At 44.9% G+C, this 25,483-nt stretch overlaps 1 protein-coding gene and 1 long non-coding RNA gene across 4 annotated transcripts in view; both read right to left on the bottom strand.

The window, feature by feature from the left end:
- LOC117565845 (uncharacterized) overlaps window positions 1–25,483 on the bottom strand; it is a 48,233-nt gene that overhangs the window by 16,446 nt on the left and 6,304 nt on the right. For 2 of the 3 annotated variants that reach the window (XR_007954503.1, XR_004571937.2), the window contains exon 2: window positions 14,882–14,939. The exons of the other annotated variant lie outside the window; for it this stretch is intronic. This is a non-coding gene — a long non-coding RNA (uncharacterized LOC117565845). The remainder of the gene's footprint in view (window positions 1–14,881; window positions 14,940–25,483) is intronic. 3 annotated transcript variants of the gene reach the window in all.
- LOC117565844 (uncharacterized) lies at window positions 15,370–18,049 on the bottom strand. The gene has a single exon (XM_034245159.2). It carries the CDS (start codon window positions 17,721–17,723, stop codon window positions 17,349–17,351), a length of 375 nt encoding a protein of 124 aa, XP_034101050.1. The 5' UTR covers window positions 17,724–18,049; the 3' UTR covers window positions 15,370–17,348.

The following is a 25,483-nucleotide window of genomic DNA, read 5'->3' as shown; positions in this document are numbered from 1 at the left end:
ACTGCAACTGCTGCAAGAAATTTTGTGTTGCAACTTAACAAGCTCGCCGCGTGCAAATGATGCTATTAAAGTGGCATTTAAAATTTAAGTTGCACTTAAATCGCACCTCTCGTTCAATGCCTCACAATCTGTCCTCTCTCACTCCCTCTCTTTCTCTTTCTATTCAGCTGCCTCTCTCCCTCACACTCACTTTTGATCTTTGGCAACCACAAGTCGAAGCCATTTCTTCGTTGGCTGCTTGAGAGCGCAAAGAAAACCACAGCACAAAGAACAACAATGGCAGCAGCAACTGCAGCAGCAACAACAGCAGCAGCAACACGACTTGTGGCCCGACTTTTGCATATGTATGAAGGCATCTAATCTGCACGACGTTGACTTTGGATGTGTGTGTGTGTGTGTGTGTGAGCAGTCTTATAAGCATCTAAGATGCCGCTTGCGATCCGCGTTGCTCGCGTAGATCGTCACCATTGCTGGCATCGCCCCGATGCAGCCACAGCAGCAAAAACAGCAACATCGATGCATTTCGGCCATTTGGCTAAACTGTCGACTGTTTTGCTTTCCTCCAAACTGCGCAAATAATCAACTGCAATAGCAACAGCAACAGCAGCAATTGTTGCTGCTGCCAACACACGACACAACAGCAACTTCAATTGGCCAACTCTCAAATGTGTTACGGTCACAAATGCTTAACTTTTACTAATGCTGTTGCTGGTCTCTTTGTAGCTGGCCTCCTCCTCCTCCTCCCTCTGTATGTCCTCCCGCCTCTCTTCTTGAACCTCTTCTATACTCTTCCTCGCTCACGCCTTAACCGCCCCAAGTTTGTCGCTGCAGTTGATGTTGCTGCTGTGGTTGCAGTTGCTGCTGTTGCTGCGAATACGATTTCATAGATAAAACATTCTATTTGGCAATTAATTGGCGTTTTGTTAGTTTTCCAGTTGAATTTGTAAATGTTGTTGCTCTCACTATTGCTGTTGCTGTTGTTGTTGCTCGTCGACCCGCGCACGATATTGAAATGCAAGCAACAAGTTGCTGTTGCTGTTGCAGTTGCCGTGGCTGGTGTTGTTGTTGCTTCTGCGAAGGCTTTTCGTGATTGTCAACAATGATTACTATTTGACTGCTTGACTTGCCTCCCCCTCCCTCAACCCCGTCCACCCCCGTCTCCCCTGCCCCCAGAACAACAAGCAATTAGAAAGTAAGCAGAGAACTCTGCAAAAGCTGCTAATTAAATTGAAGGCGGTTCGCCGCTGTTGCAGGATGCAAGACAATGCAATCAGCCCCTAGGGCCAAAGCTTCCGTCTCCCTCTCCCCCACTATTCCCCTCTCTTTCGCTGCTAAACTGTATTTATGGCATTGGCAGTGAGACAGTCAGACAGTCAGGCAATCAGGCAGTAGCCAGGCCAATTGACATTAACCCTAACAGCGACAGATGCTAAAAATGTTTCAGCCGAGAGTTTGCATTTGCAGTTCATTGGGAGTTCTGCAACTGCAACTGTGCAACTGCCACAGACAGTGGCACTGCCACAGTCAGGGCTGCAGCCAGTGCAACACTGTGGCACAGATGAATTTATGTATGCAAAACATTAGCGCAGCCATAGCCAAAGCCAAGGCAAAGAGCTGCTCAGGGAAACCGAAAGCGAGCAGCGAGCAGCGATCGTCGAGCGGCGACTCTGACTGACAGGACAAAGGAGATATTTTTCACAAAAGAACAAAAACAAAAAGGGGAGCAGCAGCAGCATCAGCAGTAGCAGAGTCGTCGCGACGGCGGCTACTTCAAGTGATGCAACCACAAAGGGCAGCAACAGTAGCTGCAGCAACCGCTCACAAAATGTGCGGAAAAGTAAAAGTAAAATACTCGTAAGTGCGCGCCGCTTGGCTGCGATTACGAGTTGAGTTGCAGTGCAACTTCGAGTGTATGCAAAATGCCAGGACATAAATTATCTTCGCTCAGGCGACGGACAAAATACCCTGAGACCAGACTCCGAGCAGCCAACCCGACGAGATGACGGTCGACAGCCAAAAGCCAAAGCCAAAGCGAAAGCCTGTCAATTGGCCCACAGACAGAAGCACAAAGGAACAGGAGCAGGAGAAGAGGGAAGAGGAAAGAAGGACGAAGGCTGGCTGTCAATAACCGAAATCCGAATCTCGGCGACTGTCCAATCTGCAGATGGACAGAGCAGCAAAAGCAAAAGTGCGCCTGCCAAATGCCAGCAGAGAAAGAGACAAGGATCCCTTTCGATCCCTGACAATTGTCAAATGCAAAGCGAACAACGACGACGACGACGACAACATGGAAAACCCAAGCCTAAATCGAAGCAACAGTCGAATCGAGTCCGTACAGCGCCAAGAGCTTGATTAATTTATGGCCAGTCCGGTTAGCCCCATAGTTGCAGCTCAAGATTCTGATTCAGGTCCGACTCGAAGTCCAAGTCCAAGTTCAAATGTAAGTACAAGACCAGCTTTATTGTGCAGTTTTTTGGCCTTGAATGACAGCAATGTTATGGCATGACTCCACTTTAAGGGGGCAGCAAAGGGAGGGAGCGAGGGCGGTGAACGAATGAACGCGAGGTGTTTTCCTTTGTGGCGAAAATTCGCGGAAAACTCTCTGAAACTTCGCTCAGCCCAGCTCAGCTCAGCTAAGCGCATAAGTCATGAACACAGAGACATGGACATTGGCATTGTCTTGGTTTCCGTTTCTACTGTTGTTGCTGCTGGGAGCACGACTCTTTGACTCAAACTGGACAACAGCGTGATACTTTGAAATCGCTCATTAGATGCTGTGCACTGCCCCTTTTCCCTACTTCCTTCTACATTTGCCACTGACACTAAACAAAGTATGGGAATACTCTGGCACAGTCAAAGCTCAGGAATGTGCCAAACATTATACATTTTACTTTAAATATTGAAAGTAACTCTACAAAGTATTAATAAAAACAATATTATTCAAAAATGATCTCACATAAGTAAACGAGATTTTATAAATGAACTCTACAAAGATATAATAAAAGCAAGACTATATAAAAATAATAATAAATCATAAAGAAACAATAATTAATAAATAAATATATACTTTATAATATTTCAATTCAATTCAATTCAATTTGTATATTTAAAACTAAATCGATGTGCTGCATTTTATTTGGAAACGGATATTGACAATCAAATAATATAAAACAATATTTTTATTGTCAATGGAATCAGATAAAAAATCATATCTAAGTATTATCTGACAATTCAATTCTCAGTAAGTTTTTTGAAGATGTTTGCAATACAATAATATAGAAATCTCTTAATATAATCAACAAAATTCTCATTAAATTCCCACGGTTTTTACTCATATTTGAATATACAAAAGAATTTACAGAATTTTTGCTTAATTTTTGACAAATTTAAAAGCGATTAATCGACGTCGAAACACGAAAGTTCAATGTTAACAGCATTGAGCGCCTTGTTAGTCTACATCCCAATCCGCAATCCACAATCAAATCCGAATCCAAATCAAAATCCAAATCAATGGGGCCTAAATTGAGAAATTGAAGCCTAATCAGATAAAAGAGCGTGCGACTCGCGAGCAGCAGCAACGACTGGAACAGCAACCAAAAAATTGATTAAATATGAAACACGCAAGTTGCACCTTGCCTCTCCCCCTTAGCCCCCTTTGCCACGTTGTTGCTGCCACACAGATCTCAAGCGGAATCGCATCGCAGATCGTAGCTGGCATCTCTCTCTCTCTCTCTCTCTCTCTCTCTCTGTCTCGTTCTGCCCGCTCTCTGCTTGCGTCTTTCATGCTGGGCTGGTCGCAGCATTTGAAAAATTGAAAAATAAATTGAATTCATAAAAAGATTTATTAAATAAAGCCGGCAATTTTGGCAACTTTGTCTGGGGCAAGCAAACCGAATGCGCAGCTCTTATCGCCGCCTCAAAATCACACGATCTCAGCCGAAGAGAGGAGGCAAGAGAAGGGGTGGGGGAATTGGCTATGGTTGTTGGTTGCATGTTGCTGCTGCTGTTGCTGTTGTAGCTGCTGCTGGTATCGCTTTTCAATGGGGGACGGCCGTTTGCAAGGTTAAACATCAATTAAATACCGTAAAATTGCTGTGGCAGGCAGCAACATCAAATCTAACGCCTGCAACTGTTGCTGCTGTTGGTGTTGCTGTTGTTAAATATGCCTGAGTTTGTCACCACACACAAACAACTGTGTTGCACGTTGCACGCTGTTGACAGTTGCCAGTTGCTCGATTGCAATTGCAATTGCAAATGCTGCTCGCTGCTTTGCTGCTCACTCGGTTCATTTGCATAAAACAAATTTGGTATTAAATGCTAAGCGTGGCGATAAGATCATTAACATGCATCCAGTGCAGCCTGCCACATCCCCTCCTCGACTGTGACTGTGGCTGCCACCTGGGGAGGAGTAGGCCGTGTGAGAAAATCTCTAAAGCAGAGTAGCTACCACGCCTCCCTCCCTCCTAGGCATGCCCCCTGCTCTGTCTTTATGATAAGTCAAACTGCCAAACACCAATCGGACACCTTACAAACGTTGCCGTTAGCTCGTTGCAAGTTGCAAGTTGCAAGCTGCCAGTTGCAAGTCGCTGCTAACGGCATTTTGGAATACTTTTTATGAACAAACGTTGCCAAAGTGAATTTCATTCAAGGCACAAATCAAACGTTGATTCTTTCTCCTCTCGCTGTGTTGCATGCCTCATCAGCCGGCAATTGTTGCTGTTTGTTTGCATAAACCGAACCCTAATGAAACCATGAAACCATGAAACCGAGTCATGGATTCGCCTCGAATATGCCACAGTTATGTTGCATTGGTCAGCTTGCAACAGTTGCTGCTGCTTGCTGTGGTTGTTGCTGCCTCGTCGTGATTCTACAATTTCTTCATCTTATTTATTTAAGCATTGCAGACATTTCTCCTTGTCTGCTGCGATTCTTATGTCGTTGTCTTTTGCCTGATAAGCATTAAAGTTCTCTCTCTGTCTCTGTTCTGTCTCTGTCTCTTTTCCTCTCTCAGCAGGCGTATTTCCCATTTTCGCATTTGCATTAGAAATGCGCGAAGCCATTGGGAAAATTAGCCAGAAATTGTCCATGCGCTGTGGGGAGCAAGTGCAGCTGCCGCTGTTGCTATTGCTGCTGTTGCTTCTGCTGCTGTTGGTCAGTGGGTTGCCGAACATGCAACACTTGCCAGGCTGCAAGTTGCAAGTTGCCACAACAAGCACCGCCTCCATTTCTCTTCCCAGTCTGAAATTGAACCTGACCCAAAGCGCGAAATGCGAAACGTCGCAGCTTCCCCCTTTCCTTCTCCCGTCGAACTTCATCTCCCGTCTCCATCTCTATCATCTGCAGCTTTATCTTCAACTCTGGCTGCAGCTCATCCAAGTCAATGGCCAATGGCAGCCACCTTTGACCTCCCAACGCAACGATCTTCGGTAGTCGCCTTCTCGGTGTGGTCGCCCCCTCTTGGTCCCTCCTCCACATCCTCTATCTCTCAGCCTCCTTTGAGAGGTTAATACACTTGCCTGATGTTTAATGCTTAATGGCATTAAAATATTTTTAAAAAACATTTACTGACTTTGATTTGGCAATACGTTGGAAATTGCCTTCAATCGGAAATTACACTCTACTGCAAAATATATAAAATATATAAAAGTCTATACAAATCAGATGCTGAAGTCAGTTTTTGCGAACTAATTTCTTGTTTTTTTTGTGAGGGTTTTAAATAAAGAAAAAATTATCCTTTGAGAGATAATTTTTGGAAGAACAGTTCAACAATTGAAGAAGCAATATAATAGAGAGTGTTGGCTAATACCTGAAGCTTTGAAATACCAGTGTTGGCTAGCAGTAGAATAGCTAAAAGTTGAGTCAGTGCTGGTTAATGCCCGAATGTTGTGCGGTACAGTGTGGACCAAGAATTCTCTAAAGTAGACAAATTGCATAAAGCAAGCGTGGAAAATTTGAAAAAGCACTTGGCCATGTTTGCAGTATTTAGTGTTTCTTCGGGGTGCAGACTACCGAGAGGGGCAAACAGGAGGAGGGAGGGGCAGGTAGCTAACGCACACACACACACACATACATTGGCACAGTTAGACGCCCACTTAGTACGGTAATTTCAAAAACGTGCTCCTTTGATGAGATATAATCTCAGCAAGCGAGCGCAGTAGAAGTTGTTGTTTGATGTTGTTGCTGTTGCGTTTCAGTTGCGATTAAGTGCAGCAAGAGTCAGCAGCTATAGCTGCAGCGTAGCTCCCCGCAGCCTAGACAAGCTGCCTTGACAAGCATCGACCTTATGACGTCGTCGCCAGGCGCGTCTCCGTCTCCTTCCATTGAATGTTGCAAGTTGTTGTCTGCTGCCAGTCGCCACTCATCAATCGTCGCAGTCTAATGGCCATTGCGATATCTACATTAGAGCACAACAATCGACGGCAGAGGAGGAAGAAGAACGGAAGGGGAGGCAGACATTAGAGAAAGCCACCGGCGTGGTAATTAATTAGGCCCCGCATAGAATGGCAACTCGTGGTTGCAACTGCAACTACAACTTCAACAAACGCTATCGCTCTCCTCTCTGTGTGCTGTGCTCTGCTCTGACTGTGGATTAACCTCTGCGCCAGGTTCTCATGGTCTCCGGGCCACCTACTTGCTGCATCAAAGCATCGTTGCATCGTTAAACGATACTCTCGTGTTATTCCCTGGACTAACAAAGCGGCAGGTGACTGGACTGCGCTTTTTCCCCTGTGGAACAGGGATTGGAAAGCACACAAGGAAAGAAGCACTCGGCTCGTGCGCCATCGCAGATTTAGCTGGGATTCGCTAATCATTGTGCTTCATCATCATCATCATCATCGTCCACAGCAGCAGCCTTTGTCTTAGAGGCGAGTTTAGTTGCAGTAAATGAGGTCACAATTGTGGGTGAGTGTGTTTTGCTCCTATCGCTGGCCACCTGCTTTACTGTGTCTCTACTCTCTACTCTATAACTCTCTACCCGTTGCTGCTGCCCTGGCTAGTCTCATTTGGTGGGCAATTAAAAGTCCATAAGCTGAACAAATTACAGCCAAAACGTGAGGGAGGCAACCACAAGGAAAGACAGAGGAAAGGGCGAAAGACAGCGCTCAAAACTCATCTCGTTTGGGGACAGGCGCTGGGACAGCGACCTTTGATTTATCGTTATTTTCATTTAAAAGGCAAACGACAAAAATCAACATCAAGCCAAGAAGAGAGAGAACTTGCAACAACAGTAGCAAGAACAACAAGAAAAAGAGCAACAACAACAGCAACAAATCGATGTCCCATCGCGCGTTTTAATGACAACGACCAACTCGAAGGCATTTCAACAACAGCAGCAGCCGAAGCGATGGCCACAAAAAACTTCTATAAATTAACAATATATATATATAAATATATATACTTATGTACAGATATATATATAGATACGTTTACGAACGAGCATAAAAAAGAGTTTATAGACACAAACAAAAAATGGACGGGCGATGAGCGCAGCCACCGCCAAAAAGGATGCCCGGCGGCCAGTTGTAAGTGAGCCACTGGGCGATGACTTCAAAACGAGCGACGACAACAGCAACATTGATCGCGAATCGCATATCGAAGACAGGCAGAAAGAGACTCTCCTGCTCTTCACTCCTCTCCCGCTCCCGCTCTTCTCGTCAGTCTCAGTGCAGAATTCGTATTCAATTAAAAAGCGTTTATGCTGCAATTGCAGCAGCAGCAGCAAGACGAAGGGGCAGCCAGGGAAGAGGGCACGACAGGGGTTCAAGGACCCACGGGGCGTATGAGTGTTGCATAGTTTTCGAAAATTCAATTTGCGAGAGGGGCGCAGCTGAACTAGTTTTTCAGTTGCTGTTGCTGTTGCTGTAGCATCCTCTGCATCTCTGTGGCAATCTGTGGCGTGCCGTGTCCAGTTTTGGCCTGTGGCCAACGCAATGCAACGCAGCAGCAGCAACAACATCGTTGCCGTCGTCGTTGTCGTCGTCTCGTGTCGCGTTGCGTCTTAAATAAGTTATTATCATTGCTCGCTTTAATTGCTGTAATTGAAAGTGAAAATGTTTGCCTTTTGATTTGTGCCACAGCAAAAATGTGTCTAGGTGTCAGTCGTGCCACTTTGCCACACAGTGCGAGTGGCAACAGGAATGTATGTATGCGATGGAGCGAGAGAGGAGAGGAACGAGTGGGGGGAACTCGCTTAGTGGGTCGTCTCTTGGCTCAAGGACACCGCACCGAGTGGAGTCGAGTGAAGTTGAGCTGAGCCCAAAAAGTAGTTGCCGCATGTGGCGCGACGCATACAGGTACAAGTGAACATCCCACATGCCTCATGCCTCCTTTGGCGACATGCGACATTGCCCCATCAATAAAAACTTGTAAAATTGATTACAACAATATTCTGTGGAGAACCACAAAAACAAAAATACGTTACTGCTGTTTTCATTTCAAATGCATTTTGCCCAGTTCAACAGTCCGTCCGTCTGTCTGTCCGTCCGTCTGTCTTTCTGTCTGCTTCGCTGCTTCCATATCAAAGTCGTGCGCTGTCAAGTAATGAAGTTGCCAGATCAACAAAAACCAACAACTGCAGCAGCAACAACAGCAACACAAAAAGCTGTCCACACAAAACAGCAGGCAGCAGCAACCAACAACCACAACCACAGCATCGACAACAGCAGCTCCTTCTGGCCAGATTCAGATTCAGCGTCGAAGTCTTCTACCTGTTGCTGCTGCGCTAGCAAATCGTGCAGACGATATCAGTGATCAACATGTTGCCATGGCCACCAGACCAGCAACAGCCAATGCAACAGCAACAGCACTGGGATCAGGAGCACAGTCGCGCATCCCTTTGTGCAGCTGCAACGGCAACAGCATCAGCAACAGCGACAGAACATTCGACAACAATTGCAATTGCTACCGATTTTTATTATTTGCTGCCGCTGTTTGAGTCTCATTGCTGCTGCTGACAAATGTTGTGCTCCTTTCATTGTTGTTGCTCCTGCTGCTGCTGTTGCTGCTGATGCTTTTTTGGCATTTGCTCTGTTCCTAATTACAAGCGAAGCTTTTGATGGCCGCTCTGTTGCTGCTGTTGTTGCTGCTGCACCACCCGAAAAACGCGTTCCCAGCTAATTTAGACACCTCGCATGCTTCAGATTGTCTTCTTTCTTTCCCCTTCGTTCTGGTTGTTGCTGCTGCTGCTTCACTCATTAAACAGGCCAACCAATTGCTGATCTCTCAAAAGTGTTGTCCATACCACACAAACTTGTGGGGAGGAGGGGGGAGGGCAGGGACGAGGTGGCTGCAATGGAACAATTATGGCGACAGCCGCGCGGAATTTGCAACGCTTGTAAGCGGCTGGCCAAAGGCTCATTGCAACAGCAACAACAACAACAACCGAGAGTACAGCCAGCACATCAGCAATTGTTGCTGTTGACCTTCGTGTTGCCGGCGTCGCCAAAAGGAAATAAAGACGAGCGCTAGAAACGAAACAACAAACAGCAAAACGAGCCGCAATTATCTCCGATTGTTGTTGCAGTTGTTGCTGTGGCAGTTGTTGTTGTAGCCATTGCTGCTGGGCACTTATTTAAATTGCAGCGTTGTAACATTGTTGCTGTCGTTGACGCTGTTCCTTCGCCTTTCGCTGTAGTTGCTGTTCCCTCAGCCCAGCAATGACCGCAACCTCAACAGCCAAACAACCAAATAGCAACAGCCAAACAGCAACAGCCAGAACAATTGCAACTGCCACAGCGACAACAAATTTTTGGTTTGTTTGCCACACAGCACGTAAATGTTGCCAATGTTGGCATTGGCATTGCCGCTGTCTGTCAGCAATCGACGGTCGCCCGTCAGCAACATTCAGTGCTATTTTAAATTAAAATCGTTAGGCAACTCCAAAATACTTAAAAGTTAATAAGCTAATAAAAATATTACTCATTTAGAGAGTAATAAATAGACAAAGACTACAAAATAGAAATCCTCAACGGAAGTAACAGCAAAATACAAAATACGAAATGAGCTCCTAAAATGTTATTTATCTATTACCTGAGACTAAAATATATTTAAGAGCAGATATAAAAACTAAAACCATTAACGACATTTTCTGATATTTAAAATAAAAAATATAAATTAAAATAAAAAATACTAGATTTAAGTTACAATATTCTGTAATCCATCCAAATATAATATTTTTATCTTATAATAAGATTTTTGGCTTTAAAACTATAAGAAAAGTATTTTCTATTAATAAGAACATGACATTTACATTAATTGGAAAATTAATATGCTCATCAAATTATGCAGCTTAGATTGTGACAAATAATATAGTGTAAAGCAAAATCATAAATACCCAAAAACATTTACTGCTATTTCGAGTTAAGAGAAATCATTTAGAATACCAAAACAACATAAATGTTAATAAAAATCCTTTATAAGTTTCCACTTAAGTGAAATATTCTGGAGCAACTAATCGATTTAATTTCTTCGCCACCTGCAGCGTTGTTCAATCTATTTCAAGTATCAACATTCTCACGATATCAGAGTTTATTTCTCTCTTTCTTCCGCTATCTCGCTGTCTTTGTCTCTCACAATTCGCTACAAATAATTATTATTAACACCAAAAGCAGCAAAAAGTCGTCAACGTAGAAGTCGCTGCTATTGGTTACTATTGCTCTGGTTGTTGTTGCTGTTGCTGCTGTGGTTATTGGTGCTGCTGTTGCTGTTATTATTGTTGCTGCTGCAGTCGTTGTAGTTGCTGCCTCTGGGCAGCAGAGCAATCAATCAAAACGCGCTCCAGATCCGGGGCCAATGCGTAGATTTATATCAGCGCCTTGACGATGTGTCAGCAACTGTTGCTGTTGCTCCGATTTGGCTGGCGAGGGATGCTGCTCAGCTTCGCATACGCTGACAGCGAAGATGCCTCATAAATGCAATGAGCAACAGCAGCATCGGCATCGGCAGCAGCAGACGTTGCCACATTGGCACTGCCACAATGCCACTGCCGATTATGAGATGATTGCTTAAGATGACAACGAGCAGGCTGTGACTGAGATTGAAGCTGGCGACGACGACTCCAGACTGTGCAGACTGAGTCAGTGGCTTTGACTCTCAGACTGAGTCTGAGTCTGACTCTGGCTGAGCCCCTGAGCTGATCTGTGGCCCAGTGAATGACATGAACGAGGCACGAGGAATGCCCCATGCGAGTGGCAGCAATAAAAATGACGTTCCAGATTATTGCACACACAGCAGCAGCAGCAGCAACCAAGACTGGACAGAGAAGAAGGGGGAAAGGGGAAGGCGAGTCTACATGAGCGACGACACATGAACGTGTTCCGAAGCTGATGATGCTTACGCGCTTTTCAAGTTCCACACATAGTTGCTGTCATTATTAAAGACATTTTCAACTACATTCTAGTAGGTACTTAATTTCGCAGCAAAAACAACGACAACGTCGCTGCAGCAGCAACATGTTGCTGTCGGTTCAGAGAAGGGAGCGAGGGCGAACTCTCAAGGAATGCCACCTCACACGCACTCGACAGTCCCTACAAAGGGCTCATGAGAGGAAGAGAGAGCGAGGGGCACAACTTGTGGACTGTCAACTGCGATTCGAAAGCTGAGACTTAAGCGAAGAGTTTGGAGGAAACAACTGCAACGAGATCTGCATGCATATGCATTGTGTAGGCGCAGCCCAAATCCATTTACAACAAGAAAGACAACAACTGCGTCTGCAACTGTCGCGCAGAGAGAGAGAGCAAAAAATTGATGAGTTAATTAACGCGCATCGCCAACATTCCGGGCGACTAATAACCAAGTTGTAGTAGATGAGACCACGACCAAGAGTGCTTGAGGAGAACTCTGATGTTGCTGTGGAGGACTCAGCATTCGCCATATTTATGAGTAAGCAACACAACTCGTTGTCGATCTGGCACTTCAATGTCAGTTGTTCATCATCATTATGACCATCGTGATCATGATCATCATCATCTCAGTCGAGAGTATCATGGCTGGCTGCAACAACGCTGCAGCAATGCGACTGCAATGCGCTCTTTAATTGAGTTTTGCGTTGCAACTGCAACTGCAACTGACTCTGTTTATGGCCATGTTGTTGGCGTGCAACAGCAGCCACAGTCACAGCAGCAGCAGCAGCAACTGCAGCTTCAACGTGGCATATTATCACACAACCATTAAATATGATGAAGACTGCCGAGTCAAGCTGCTTCTCTTTCTCTTCCTCTCTCTCTCTCTCTCTATCTCTTCCTTAGCTCTTGTGTCCAGTTGGAGCATCAGTTGCCGCTGTCGTCAACTTTACGCATTTATGACGCGTTTTCTCATCGCTGCAGCAGCAATTGCAGCAGAGAGCGAGCATCCAACTTCAGCTAGTTCTAGACAAAAGGCAAACAACCGCAGGCGAAGCAGAGATCCAATGTTGCTCCCTGGGGCCATTACGCATACTTTTAAGTTTTGGTCTTTGGCGCTGAGCCACAGTTTCCCCCTCTTCCTCCTTTTTCTCCTAGCACTAGCGAAGCTCCAGTTGCAGAACTCAGATCATTATCAATGATCTGGTGGCCATCGTCTTTGCCATTGGCATTCCCAGTTGCGCTTTCAATGTCCATCGTCCACTCGTATCTGTTGCTGTTGCTCTGGCTGTTGCTCTTGTCTGTTGTCTGTCTTGCTGCAATCTCAACTGACACAATGCCAAGCACAGTGGTTCCAAAAACCCATCCCGACTATGAGTACTCGGCATCGCATCGCATCGCATCGCACTCGTATTGAGCAATGCGCTGATTGATTGCTTTCTTGTAAATATTTCTTCCTCTTTGTTGTTGCTGTTGCAGCTGCCGTTGCAGTTGCTGCTGTTGTTGCTGCTGCCACGCTGGCAATTTATTGGCCATGGTCGGTGGAAACGCTTCCCTCGGCTGCCGTTGGATGATTAAAAACGCTTTTGTGTAAATTATTAGCTGCAAATTCTCAGTTCAAAGTCATTTGCTGCGCCACCAGCAACAGTTGTTGCTGCTGTTGCTGTTGTTGTCGCTCATAATTCTCGCCTTGAGGTTTGCCACAGGTTTCCTTTCAACGCCATCGCCATCGTCGTCGTCGTCGTCGTGGTCTCATCATCAATTGCGTTTCGGTGTGAAAATGATGTATGTTACACTGCGGTTGGTTTCGCATTGCACTCCACCTTGAGCCTCCCCCCGCTTCAGCTCTCTCTCTTTCACTCAGCCTCTTATCCATCTCCCACTGCAGATAGAGCTGTTGTTGGCCTAGCCCTTTGACTCTAGCGCAAATTGTCGGCGGTTGCTTTGAGACGCGTAAACAAAAGTCTCAGTTTCTCCCCCCTCGAATTTCTTTTGTGACTCAACATCTAAATTTCCTTAATATTTCCATTTGCTGGTTGATAGAATTTATGCTCAGCTCAGCGATTGGGTAACGAGCTGCATCTTCAGCTCCAGTTGCAATTGCAATTGCAGTTGCAGTCAGAGTTGAACCTCATTGAGGCATTCCGCAGAGTTGAACATGCAACAGCAACATCAGCAACAGCAGCAACAGCAACATCAGCAATGGCCATGACAATGACAGCGTCTGGTTCGAAGGAGCATTGCCAATATTTATTGACATTTACCTTTGGCCGGGCAAAAAGTGCCCTCAGGATGCTGCAACATCGACAAGCGAACAGACAGCGAGACAGAAGAAGGAGAGTCCAGGGCCACAGCCAAGTTGTTGCTGACGAGAAGAGAAGCGAAGCGAGGCAAAGAGGGAAAGAGCTGTTCAACTGTCAGTTATCATTCACTCAACAAACACAAAATGACAAAAATTGCAAACTGAACAAGAATTCAATGCTATGTTGCTGTGGCTGCTTCTGTTGTTGCTGCTGCTGCTGTTGCAGATGCAAATGTTGCTGCTGAGTTACGAGCAGCGCTTTCGCTTAGAACGAGCTGAAAGTGGACAATGGAGTGAACACAGGATGCTGTCGTCTCAAGGTCTATTCCATAACTCAGCCATTGGTTGTTGCCAGTTGCGAGTTGCCAGTTGACATTGCCCCGTTTTCACTCGCAATTAAAACGCCAGCAACAACTGTTGCAACTGAAACTGCAATCGATAGCTGCAACTCTCTCTCCCTCTCTCTCTTTCTAACAGTTGCCACAAATTTGAAATGAAATATTTTCGATTCTGCTGTCAACGCGAGTTCTGTTGACAACACATTAGCAACTGTCGCCGCCACGCAGCAGCCAGCAACCAGTAACTACGACTACGGCAGCAACATGTTGTTGCCACTGGACGCGGCGACATCGGACGCATGCGCATGCGCCGCACGATTTGCAATTTGCAACTAATTGAACGCGTGCGCAGGCGCAGTTTGTACCTCGCTCTGCTCAGGCTCTCTCACGCTTCCTCCTCCTCCTCCTTCTCCCTTTCTACGTATGCCACTTGCCACATGCAGCAAGCGCCGTTTGGCAGTTAGAAAAGTGCCAGGCGACAAATGGAGAACGACAGACGAAAAAACGATACGAGTGCACAGCAAACACACAAAAACAAATAGAAATACGAGTACTCAGATAGAGATAGAGACAGAGAGAGAGAGAGAGAGAGAGAGACTCTGCGACACGCGTGCAACTCGAAACTAGACGCGAATTAGTTTTGAATTGAATGAATTTGGACAGGCTCTCTCCGTGGAGCCTCCGCTCCAGAAAACTCGCATACGTGCCTCAATGCAACACGTTAAGCCAAGTTGAACACAAACCCAACACCAATAACAGCAGAGCAACGAGTTTCCCCATTGGCGACAACTACAAATAATAATAAACACCAACCACTGACACTTTAAGTGTGGATCAATAAGAAATTTGGTCGCAAATTGCAAAGAATTGTTAAAGCTAAGAATAAATTTTGAAAATCTAACCTTTTAAACGCTGGAAAGTCGATGTTGTTTTCGTAGTTAAGTTGATAAAGTTGATGATCTGTAAATAAAAGATAATTATGATTAATGATAATCAGAATTGACATTTAAGGAAAACAATCAATTAGTATAAAAAGAATTATAATAATAAGTAACAAAGTTGAATCCGCTCGACTGCAAGATACCCGCTACCGATAATGAATAAAAGAATGACAGTACGGTATTGATTTTTAAATATATTAAATCAATGTACCACGAAAATACTAAACATATACAAAAATCTATAAGTGGTATAGTACTACATTTGGTGTATTGATTTAACACTACATTCAAAATATACCATATAATGCAAAATATACCAGATTATCACTCAAATCAACTAAAATTTTCATTGAAATCTAAATCTTAACTATAAGAACTAACATTTCAGGGAAAAAGTTTCCAATAATACTTCTCAAAGTATTTTAAAGTATTTTCGTTTTATGCCTCACCTCACAAATAATAATATACTCTGCATTCTTTCTCTCTCTCTAATTTACTGTCTTTCACAATTGTTCTCGATCTCTAGCTCATTGTCCATCTCTCTGATTGCTTCCCTCTCCCAAATTCTATTAAATTTATTTGCAATTATGGCGCAGCATAAAGTCCAAATCCAAGTTGCCTGCAGTGTCTGCAAACTGTCTTCGACTGCATGCACTTGGTTGCTGCCCTTGTGAGTAGCTTTTGTTATTGTCCGTGGCTCACTTTAGTGGGTGGCTGTGTGTGGAGGAGGGAGGCGGGGCAGTCGCCTTATTATTGCTGAGGCCAGGCCAAAAAAAAAAAAACTAGAGAGAGCAACAACAGAAACAACAGCAATCTGCAATATGTTTATGCATTTCTTGTGGTCGCTTTGGCGGCATTGGCAACGACGACAATGGCTCTGGAATGTGGCTCCATTAAATTGTGAGCCTAATACACGATTTGCCAAAGCTTTTGTTGTTCTTCATGTTGCTGTTATTGTTGTTGTTGTCGTGGTGTTGTGGTAGCTACTGTTGTTGGTGTGATTGCTACTGTTGTTGGCGTTTTGTTTGTTGTCGCGGCGCATTAGCAATTTAATTGATTTGTAGGCAACAATTTGTCAGCCACTTCAAGCCATGCCATGCCACCTGCCTCAGTACTCAGAGCTCAGTCCTCAGACCTCGATCTACGATCTCTCTGGGCTCGCTTGGCCTCCAGCAGCAGTAGCAGCAACAACAACCAAGGCACAGCAGCAGGTTTGCTGCTGCTCGTTTGTCATAAAATATGCATAATACATCAGATCAGATCTCTCGCTGATCCCAGCCAGATACACATAGCTGAGCTGCAGTTGGGGGTGTTGTCGTCTCGCATGCTAAATCCAGCAGCAGCAGCAGCAACATGGCGTCGCAACAACACGACGAGCGAGACAGCAACAGGTGGCAACAACAGCAGCAGCCCTTTGGGTTTGCCTTGTTTGTTTTCCACATCGTTGGCTCCTCGTTCCGCTTCTTCTCTTTCTCCTTCCTCCTCCTCCTTTTTCCCTTTTGCTTCTGCTGTTGCCCTGTTGGTTATTAGCAACATTCAGCAGCTACACCCATTTAATTAGAGGCCTTCGCTTCACACACAGCTGTTGCCTGGCTGCTAGTTGCAGCCATTTTAAGAAGACAAGGGAGAAAGAGAAAAAAGAATGAAAGAGAGGGAGGGAAAGAGACACAGAGATTGGAATGGGAATCCTTCTGCCATTGCCAACTTTCTATTTCGCCCAGAAAAGTTCAGACTCAATCGCCCAACTCAATGATTTATGCGCCATAGAAAGATCGTTGGCGACACCTGCGGCTATTGTCAGGGAAGGTGTTGGTTTCATGTGCAGCTCCCAGAAACAAGTATTGGAGTCCAAGTTGCCTTTCTTTTGGCTGCAGCGCGAATAACTTAATTAGGTTTTTCTGTCGAAATGCGGCACAATGCGGCAACTAATGCCGCTGCCACGCCCACTGGCCAGCAGACAATGCTTTGGCCAGCTGATGACCCACTCGAACAATGAGAGAGCCGCCTGCTTCACCTTCTTCATCTCACTTGGCCTGTTTAATGGAGTTCTGTATAAATTCACACTGTTGTTATACATTTCGCCCGATGAAATCCCAGGTCCAAGTCGAGTCCCAATTTGAAGCTTTCTTTGTAGCCCTGAAATGCGCCGAAGACAAATGGACACGCATTTGTCTTGGTCGGCTTAATGTGCGTCTGTCTCTCGAATCTTCACACAACTTCATTAGCCTGGCAAAGTTCCGGGAAGAAGCTGCTGCTGCTGCTTCTTCTTCCCTTGCATTTACAGTTAGCTCACGCTACGCCCACGCTTTGGAGTGCTTAAGGCGCCTGCTCACTTGGCACCATTTACTAGAGTCGAACATTTGTTGCTTTCTTAATACTAATCTTAAAATAGGGATTCGGTGGGATGATGGCGACATAAGGCATCTGATTATGTTTCAAGTGAAGGTGCAGCAGTTACTTCGCTCGCTTCAGCAGCTGCTGCGGCACGCAGCTCTTGCAATTCCCGCTGATGCTTTAAAGTAACCTCCAAGAAGCTCAAATAATCTGCATCCACTTCCTCCAACTCCACGTTTGATTCCTCCTCATTCACCTCCTCCTCTTCAGCGGAGCTCTCCTCTTGCATGCCACAGAAGTTGAGCACTTGCTGCTGGTGCCATTCCATTAAATCCTTGTAAGTGCTGCTCCAGATCTCGCCTAGCGGTTGTTGCCTCGGTGTTCTTGTCGCACCTGTTGCCCTTTGCTTGCCTCGCTTGTGTTTTCGCTTGCGCTGCTTACGTCGTTTCTTCAGTCTGCCCATTTCCATAACTTGTTTTTTTTTATTTAAATACGTTTCATGTGCTGCGCATTTTTGTTTACTAATTTATTGTGCTGCAATTTTGTTTATTGATATCGATAACAACCTTCTATCGATTGGATAAGTGGCCAGCTGTGTTCGCAACTCAGCTGTTCGCTGTGGCGTTGCCAGACAGTCAAAACGAGTTGGAACAACCAAGAGGTCGCAAAAAATACACTGAAGCACAGATGGCGCTAGTAAGCAGCCGTTGAATTTGAAAATATTGTTGCAAATGAAAATATATGTATGTATGCACAAATTATTAAGGCTAAACTATAATTTATATAAGTATTTGATTAGTTGGAAGCAACAGATTTTCAATTTGTTGCAACTATCAACTAAAAAGTTGCCGTTGACATAAAATTAAATGTATGCAGAGTCATTTCATTTCAACTTGATAAAATTTATAGGGCGATGAGTAAATTGTAAATGAAAGATAATAAAAACGGTTAGTCTTTTAAAAAAGTATACCCTTGAATCAAATAAATTAAAAATGAGTTAATTAAATAAAATTAACATGATTAACCCTGTTGCAAACCCCTTTTGACGTGGTCAGTCCGTTGGTCGGCTGACTGACTTCAATTTGCAGAGCTCGTAAAGCCGAGGAGGCCTGAGTAAAGCCAAAGCCAAAGCGTGTTTGTTGTAGTGTTTTTCGTTTCCATTCAAAACTAAGATTTCAAAATGCACATTAAAATTCAGCGAGTGCTTAGGCAAGGGGTCGACAAGGAGAAGGAGTTGGGCTACGTTCGAGTTGGCCTGGCCTGAGTTGTGCTTGGATTAGGGCGGATCAATTTGCTTGTGGTGCGAATGCAAATTGGCCAGCGGTATGATTTAAATGAGGCTCAGCACAAGCGGCCAAACAAAGGCGCAAGCGGCCGGTCGATTGAGTATTGAGTGGACATCCTGCTGCGCACTCGCCAGCCGGAAGAACAATCGAGTCCGGTATCTGGTAGCTGGTGTCCTTCCTGTGTCCTTTTTGCGATGAACTTTGAACGAGCGCAGGTCGCGCACCACATAAAGGAAAATTAGGTTTACACCTACTTTTCCAATATGGTCATAAAACAATTTAGAGATTTACAAGGGATCAACTTATGCGTGTCCTCTCTTTCTCTCTTACTGTCTATATCTTTCTTTTTCTATCTCTTTGCAGGGCAAGGGCGTGGAAATGGGGCGCGTGGACATGACCGTAAAAAGCAATCCGCAATCTGCCTTTAGCTCAGCGCCTTCTCCACTCTGAGCACTCCACATGTGTTTACTTTGCCAACTCCTGGGAGTGAAGAGGAGAGGGGGAGGAGGGTGGTTGAAGAGCTTTTTCATTTTCGATGAAGTAATATGCGCTGATAATATGAAAAACATCCGCCGGCCAGGATTTGCACGCACTTATTCCCTTTTAATGGACTTGCCTCCACTACATTCCATTTTTTGGCAATCTTTGCATATTTATACCCGGTAGCAACAAAATAGAAGGGCATTATTTCTTAGTTATGAGACGGAAAAAAATGTCAGTCAATAGGATTAATATACAATCATTGCATAAATGATTAAACATGGAAATTACTCAAAAAAACAGCTAGTTATTTCCCCTAAAATGTGCAACGGGTATTTGATAGTGAAGTAGCATATACTGCAGCTTTGTCACTTGTTTTTTGCATATTTTTCGATTGGGATAATGCTGTTGCTCCACTCCCGGTCGCAGTCGGAGTCGGAGTCGGGCGCATATGATTATTCTCATATACCCGCGAGTGTAAAACTGGCGAAATGACAATTTGGCTTCGCTCAGGTCGCAAATTGATCTGGGCCGAGGATGAGCAGCAGGTATATATGAATAGAATATATAGTCTCGAGGATTATAATTCTTGAGCTGAGGATCAGCCGAAGCCTAGGGCGGACTAGCCACAAGAGAAAGGGTAGAGTGGTTGGGTTAGCAGTCGGGTTTGAGGTCGGGGAAAAGGGATATGGGAAAAGTAGGCAAGTTAGTAACTCTCATTACTTTAAATGGATTTCAATTAAGTTGCAAATTGATCTCAAAACAATTGAGTCCCGCCGAGGCGTTTGAGTGCCTCGGTTTGTGCTTTAGCCACGCGTCCTAAGCCCAACCCAAGAAGCAGCAACCGAGCAGCAGCTTGTCGCAAAACAAAAGGCACAAAAGGAGCTGCGGCTGCTGATCCAGTTTGTTCAGTTTTGGTGGTTGTAGTAGGCGGGCAACTGTTTGCTATTTTCATTCATCTCAATCTCAATGTCCTCGTTCCGTCCTCGGTCGCTGTCTCATCTCCTTGTCATCTGCGGCTGTGTAAGCGATACCAGCGAACCAGCTGCCAATTGCTGGAGCAGCACTTGATGACTTTCCCCCCGGAGTTTTTGCTTTTGCCCCGCTGATGACTCGTCAGTTTCGCGGCCAAGTGGCTGCCATCAACTGTGCAGCTCTGGCGTTGACAGGATAACGAGATTTTCAAGTGGACGCGCGACGCCTTCCACTTCACACCCTTTTGCTAGCCAACTAGCAATCGAACTCGGACTTAAACTCTGATTCCGATTCCGATTCGGACTCAACTCAAGCTGCAGATGAAGTGTTTAGGATATGTTATGAGCAAGTTCATCGTTGAGCTCTTAATAATCTCTGCCAAGCATTAACGATTTTTCTCGCAATTAGTTGCAGGAAATTGAAAAAATAAAAAAAGGCAGCGGCTGAGAAAAAAACGATTTTCCAAGGACTTAGGCACGCTTTGTCCGGCGTTGAGAAGAGAAAAAAGGCAGCAGCAATCAAATGCGCATCAGCGATCACCACAAAGAGGAAAAGAGAGAGCGAGAGAGGCGTGTGAAGAAAAGAGCAGAGACGAAATGAGGCATCGAGGGAGCCTTGCCATGGATCTCTCTGTTTCGGTACAACGGGGCTTATCCCGGCTGAGCCTTGTTGCGATTTGTACGGTCAATTGAAAAGCGACCAGAGAAACGATCACTTCAATAATAGAGCAGGGTAGGGAGGAGTTCGGGAAAAGAGCAGGGGAATGCAATGCGGGAAAGCAGCAACGTTGGAATGCCAGGCTCAGGCCATTGTGTTGGCATTGTTTTTTATGGGCAAAATAGAACACGGGATAACAAGAAAACACCACGAACACAACGCGACAATAGAGAGGGAGAAAGAGGGAGAGGGAGAGAGGGACTCAGCCTCGACAATTGTGAAAACAAACACAAACCACACGCAGCGAGAACACCAGAGAAAAGCAGCAGCTAGAGCTCGAAAAGACTCTTGGCTCGGAGGAGCAGCCTACTCCTTCTCCTCCGTATGTTCCTTTGGCATTTCTCGCTTCGGGAACTACTTTCTCTCCTTCTCCATTGGCAATCCTTTCGTTTGTCTATTTTGTCGTCGTTCTTCGCTGTTTGTTTGTTTGCCAATTTGCGCCCAAAAAAATAAAGCAAGAAAGAGAAGCAAACTCTATTTGGCTGTGGCGGCTGCTGCCTTTGTCAAAGGTGCGGCATGTGGCATGTGCAACACTCGCAATTGTGCCTCTCTGATTGTGCGATTTGTCAAGAAAGAGTTAAGGCAAATAGAAGGCAACTCAGGACACAAACTCGTCCCTGGCAAACTCAACTCAACTCGACTCGACTAATTAATTGAGTTGAAGTAATTCACTGCTTGAATTTCCACTCCTGAATTATGATTTATTCACGTCTTCGGCTTGCCAAAAATTTCTACCCAAATATTTACCTCCCCAAAGGGCACATAATTTAAATTTATAATTAAGCATTAAATAAACAAATCAAAAATTATGACAGGAGAGACAATGAACCCCACGGAAGTCCAAACAATTACTTTTCATAATTGTTAATAATTGAAAAGGTTTCCCAAGACACGCCCAAAGATTAGATTAAAGGAGGCCAACTTGTAGAAGACATAATAATAAACATAGTTTAAAACTTGAGTAGTTAAAAGAAATATTTCGATTGTTTCTCTTGTGCCAAAAGGAAAATTATAAATAATAAGAAGCCTTCCGATAATTCATTTGCATTTATATTGCATCAATAAAAATAAATAAAATAATAATCTTGTTTCTGTTATTATCCCTTAAAGGTTCAAAATAATAATGGATCAATCGAGAAAGTAGCAGGAAGATTGAAATGAGAATGAGATGACTTCAAGGCCAATTCTTAAACAAAAACTAGAAGTTTTATGAATTTAGGAAAGATATAATAAATAGATTAGAGAATTATAAACGAAACAAGTCCCTCTTCTCCATAGCAAAGAGGAATCATAACTCTAATTAAAAATCAAATTAAATAACACGTTTGAATCGATTATATTGCTCTCAAACCTCAATCTGAACGAACTGTCCTCAATTTGTCTGTAAAAAATTGACCCAGAGGTAAACAAAGTGTGGACTTGTTTGCTCTCGCGTTGAGAGAAAACCGAAGAGGCAGCTGTTGTCACTCTCCCAGTTCCTAGTTCTCAATTCTCGCTCCCAATTCCGAGTTGTTGTCGTTGTTGTTGTTGCTGCTGCTGTTGCTTTGTTGATCGGCAAACACGCTGAGGCTGTTGTTAATTGCTGGCAACCATTTTGGCTTGATCACGCCCCGCTTCATTCATCCCGCTTTCGCATTATTCGTATCTCAATTTTCATCCCGAATCCAGTTTTGAGTTTTCATTTCACGTTGGCCGCACGTTTGGTTTTATTGCACCTTTTGTTGTTGTTTCGCTCTCTCTCGCACTCACGTACCTCGAATCAGTTTATCCCTGCAGCAGCAGTTGCTGCTGTCTCTCTCTTTCCCAATCATCGTCCTGGTCTTCATCCTCGTCATCAGTGGCGCATGCGTAATCATGGCAATTTGCACGCTTACGCATATCGCAAGATTACCCTGATCCGGATACTGATCCCTGCCCTGATCCCTTGATGCGACTGCCATTGCTATAGCTTCTCTTTCTGCGTCGCATCGCATCAAGCGATATTTGGATTAAACATTTAATTGACGACGATTCGAAAAACCGGTGTGACGGGATCGACATCGTCTCAGCTCCGTTCCAGGGGTTGCTCCTTGCCCGCTGCTGTCGCGGATTAGCTGGCAACGGGGCCACATTTGATTAACATATCAATGTCAGCAGCAGGCGAAGAGTTGGATGAAGACTTCAACTTGGACTTGGATTGTCATCTGCTGCTTCTGTTGTTGATTATTTTATTTTATTTGGATTTTGATTTTAATTTTGCGATTTCAATTCCTCAATTGGCGATTTGAACGCTTTTGGCTTCTGTTCGTCTGCGAAATTCGCTTAAATTTTTAACAAGACAAATACCCAAAGCCCACACACACTCCACACACACACACACACACGCTCAGCTCTCCTCCCCCTTTGTGGTCTATGCTGAGCAAGCAATCAGAAAAAGAAACTTTTCTAATTTCGCACAACGGAAAACGGAAAATTGCCGTCGGCGCCATTATTGCGAGTGGAAAGCAAAGCAAAGCAAAGCAAAGCGAATGAAACAAATCGAATTCGAAATCAGAATCAGAATCAGCATCGAGAAAAGAAATGGTTGAAATCGAAATAAAAATCATGATGAGGAGGAACAGAAAGTGAAGAAGAAGTAGAATACTTGCCCCCATCTTGAGTTGAGTTGGAAAAGTAGAAAAACCTTTTATTCCGCAGTGTTTACACAGTCCTTTGCCAATTGAACTTTTTCCCGGCCAAGGATGCAGGACGCAGGACTTGCAGGATGCCAAATACACGAGTCAACTCTCTCGCACAATACTTAGTCGAGTTAATTTAATTTGTTATTTAAAATTCAATCTACGAACTAAAACAAAAAGCGAGTCGAAAGTTTTTGCACTCGCAAAACTCGCATAAAAAATCAAGTTAAAAATGCGAAAAAATCGTGGAAAAAAGAACCACAAACATAAAACAAAGTGGAGGCAAAGTGTAGATGGATGCAAGTGGATGATGGATGAAGCACAACTTTGGAGCTTAACCAGCAAGGCAGCCATGCCAGCTTAAGTTGAGAATGTGAGTTTGTGGCGAGTGTCCCAATTCCCGTCGGTAGTCCTCTCTTTCTCTTTCTCCTACTCCTCGCTCTCGTCTCATGTTGCCATGTAAGAAGTTCAGAGCAAAAACAAATAACAGTTGTCGTCCTTAACCCCTTGTTCCCTTCTGTCGCTGACTATTAACGCTCCAATGGAGCTCAGTTGTTGTCGTTGGCTGGCTTGCTTAATTATTCAATAATTTCTAAAAGCATTGGCAACATTCGACAATAGAGTCGACAATGTCGCACATATCGCCCAGCTCCAGATCCTTTCATCCTTTTACAGGCTGCGCGGCGTCCCCTCCTAATCAGTTGGATACATATCCTGCTGGCTCCCCCTTACGTTCCCCTCCTGTGCAGTGTGACCGTATTCGTCGTGTCCCTGTTGCATTTATCATTAGTCGTAGCTTAGTTTCTGGTCTTGCTGCATTTGTTGCGAGGCCCGAGGGAAATTTAGGATTTGCACTTGGGCATGTTTGATGTGGAAACTTTAGATTAAAATATTTTCACAGTGTCACACATGTGCACAAACACACACATACATATAAATATATGCATTCTGCTTTCTCTGTGCTTTCTCTCTCTCCCTCTCTCTATCTCTGTTGCTCCTTCCTTCCTGTCTCGCTCCAATTAATCAGGAAATTGTCCAACACTTTTGCAGCTCTGTCTTTCTATATACGCCGCCTCCATCAGCCAGGAGTACATAAGAAGAAGCTGCCACCCAGGTCGATGAGGGGAAGAGCAGAAGGGGGTGCAGGATGAGGATGTGCTCGGCGTGCGCCGCTTCCGTCGTTCGACGCCCGAGCGAGGATTGAGCGCATAATGATGTTTATGTGTTGCCAAAAACATAAAAGCATTAATTTAGTCATTATCTTCTTAAGATGCGACGCAGCGCAGCGTCGTCGTCGTCGTTGTCGCTGTTGTTGTTGCTGTTGTCGCTTCTGCCGACTTCCAGCCAAACCCGCCTCACCCCCTTTGGCCCAGCTGACAGCAGCAGCGCGAACTCCAACACATAATTTCCACATTACGAGCATCATCGGCAACATTTTTATGCCATTCGCTGTGAGTGCGAGCAGGACAGCAACTGCCCGTAGTGCTATCTCTGTCACGCGGGCCGCGGGGGCTGTCAGTGATGACTTTATCTGTATAAATAACTGTCAGGAGGGAAATGGAATAAAAAGAAATCCAGCAGAGCGAGAGAGAGAGAAAGAGAGAGCACAACACGCCCACGTCTCAGCGGGCAGCACGTAGTCTGGAGCAGGGGAGCGGGGCTCCAACAGACAGACAGATGAGTAAAAGTATCTGCGCCATCTTTGTGATAACGCTGAAGTTGTCGCAGCAGCAGCAGCAGCAACAGCGACACAGACAACGACACCCAGAGGGCGTCCACCATGGCAGCCACCACCACCAACAACAAGAGTAGAACGACAGAGAGAGAGCACGTATGAGAGAGAGAGAGAGAGAGCAGGCAAACAAGAGAGCGCGGGCAAGGGCGTGGACTCGACTAATCCAAGCTGCCAGCTGATTGGTCAGCTCACCAAAATGTCTGCCATGTGTGTGTGTGTGAGTGGAGAGAGTCTCTTTGCTTGTGTGTGTGTGTGTGCGAGAGTCAGCGAACGTACGAAACATGCTTGGCAACTTGTCGTGTGTGCGTCGCTGTCGCTGCCGCCGCGCTGCTGCTGCTGATACTGCTGCTGACGTCGCCGCCTCCGTCATAGAACGACG

The sequence above is a fragment of the Drosophila albomicans genome, chromosome 2L (genome assembly GCF_009650485.2).
Source record: "Drosophila albomicans strain 15112-1751.03 chromosome 2L, ASM965048v2, whole genome shotgun sequence".
NCBI lineage: Eukaryota > Metazoa > Arthropoda > Insecta > Diptera > Drosophilidae > Drosophila > Drosophila albomicans.
This window is presented reverse-complemented; position numbering and strand designations above follow the sequence as displayed.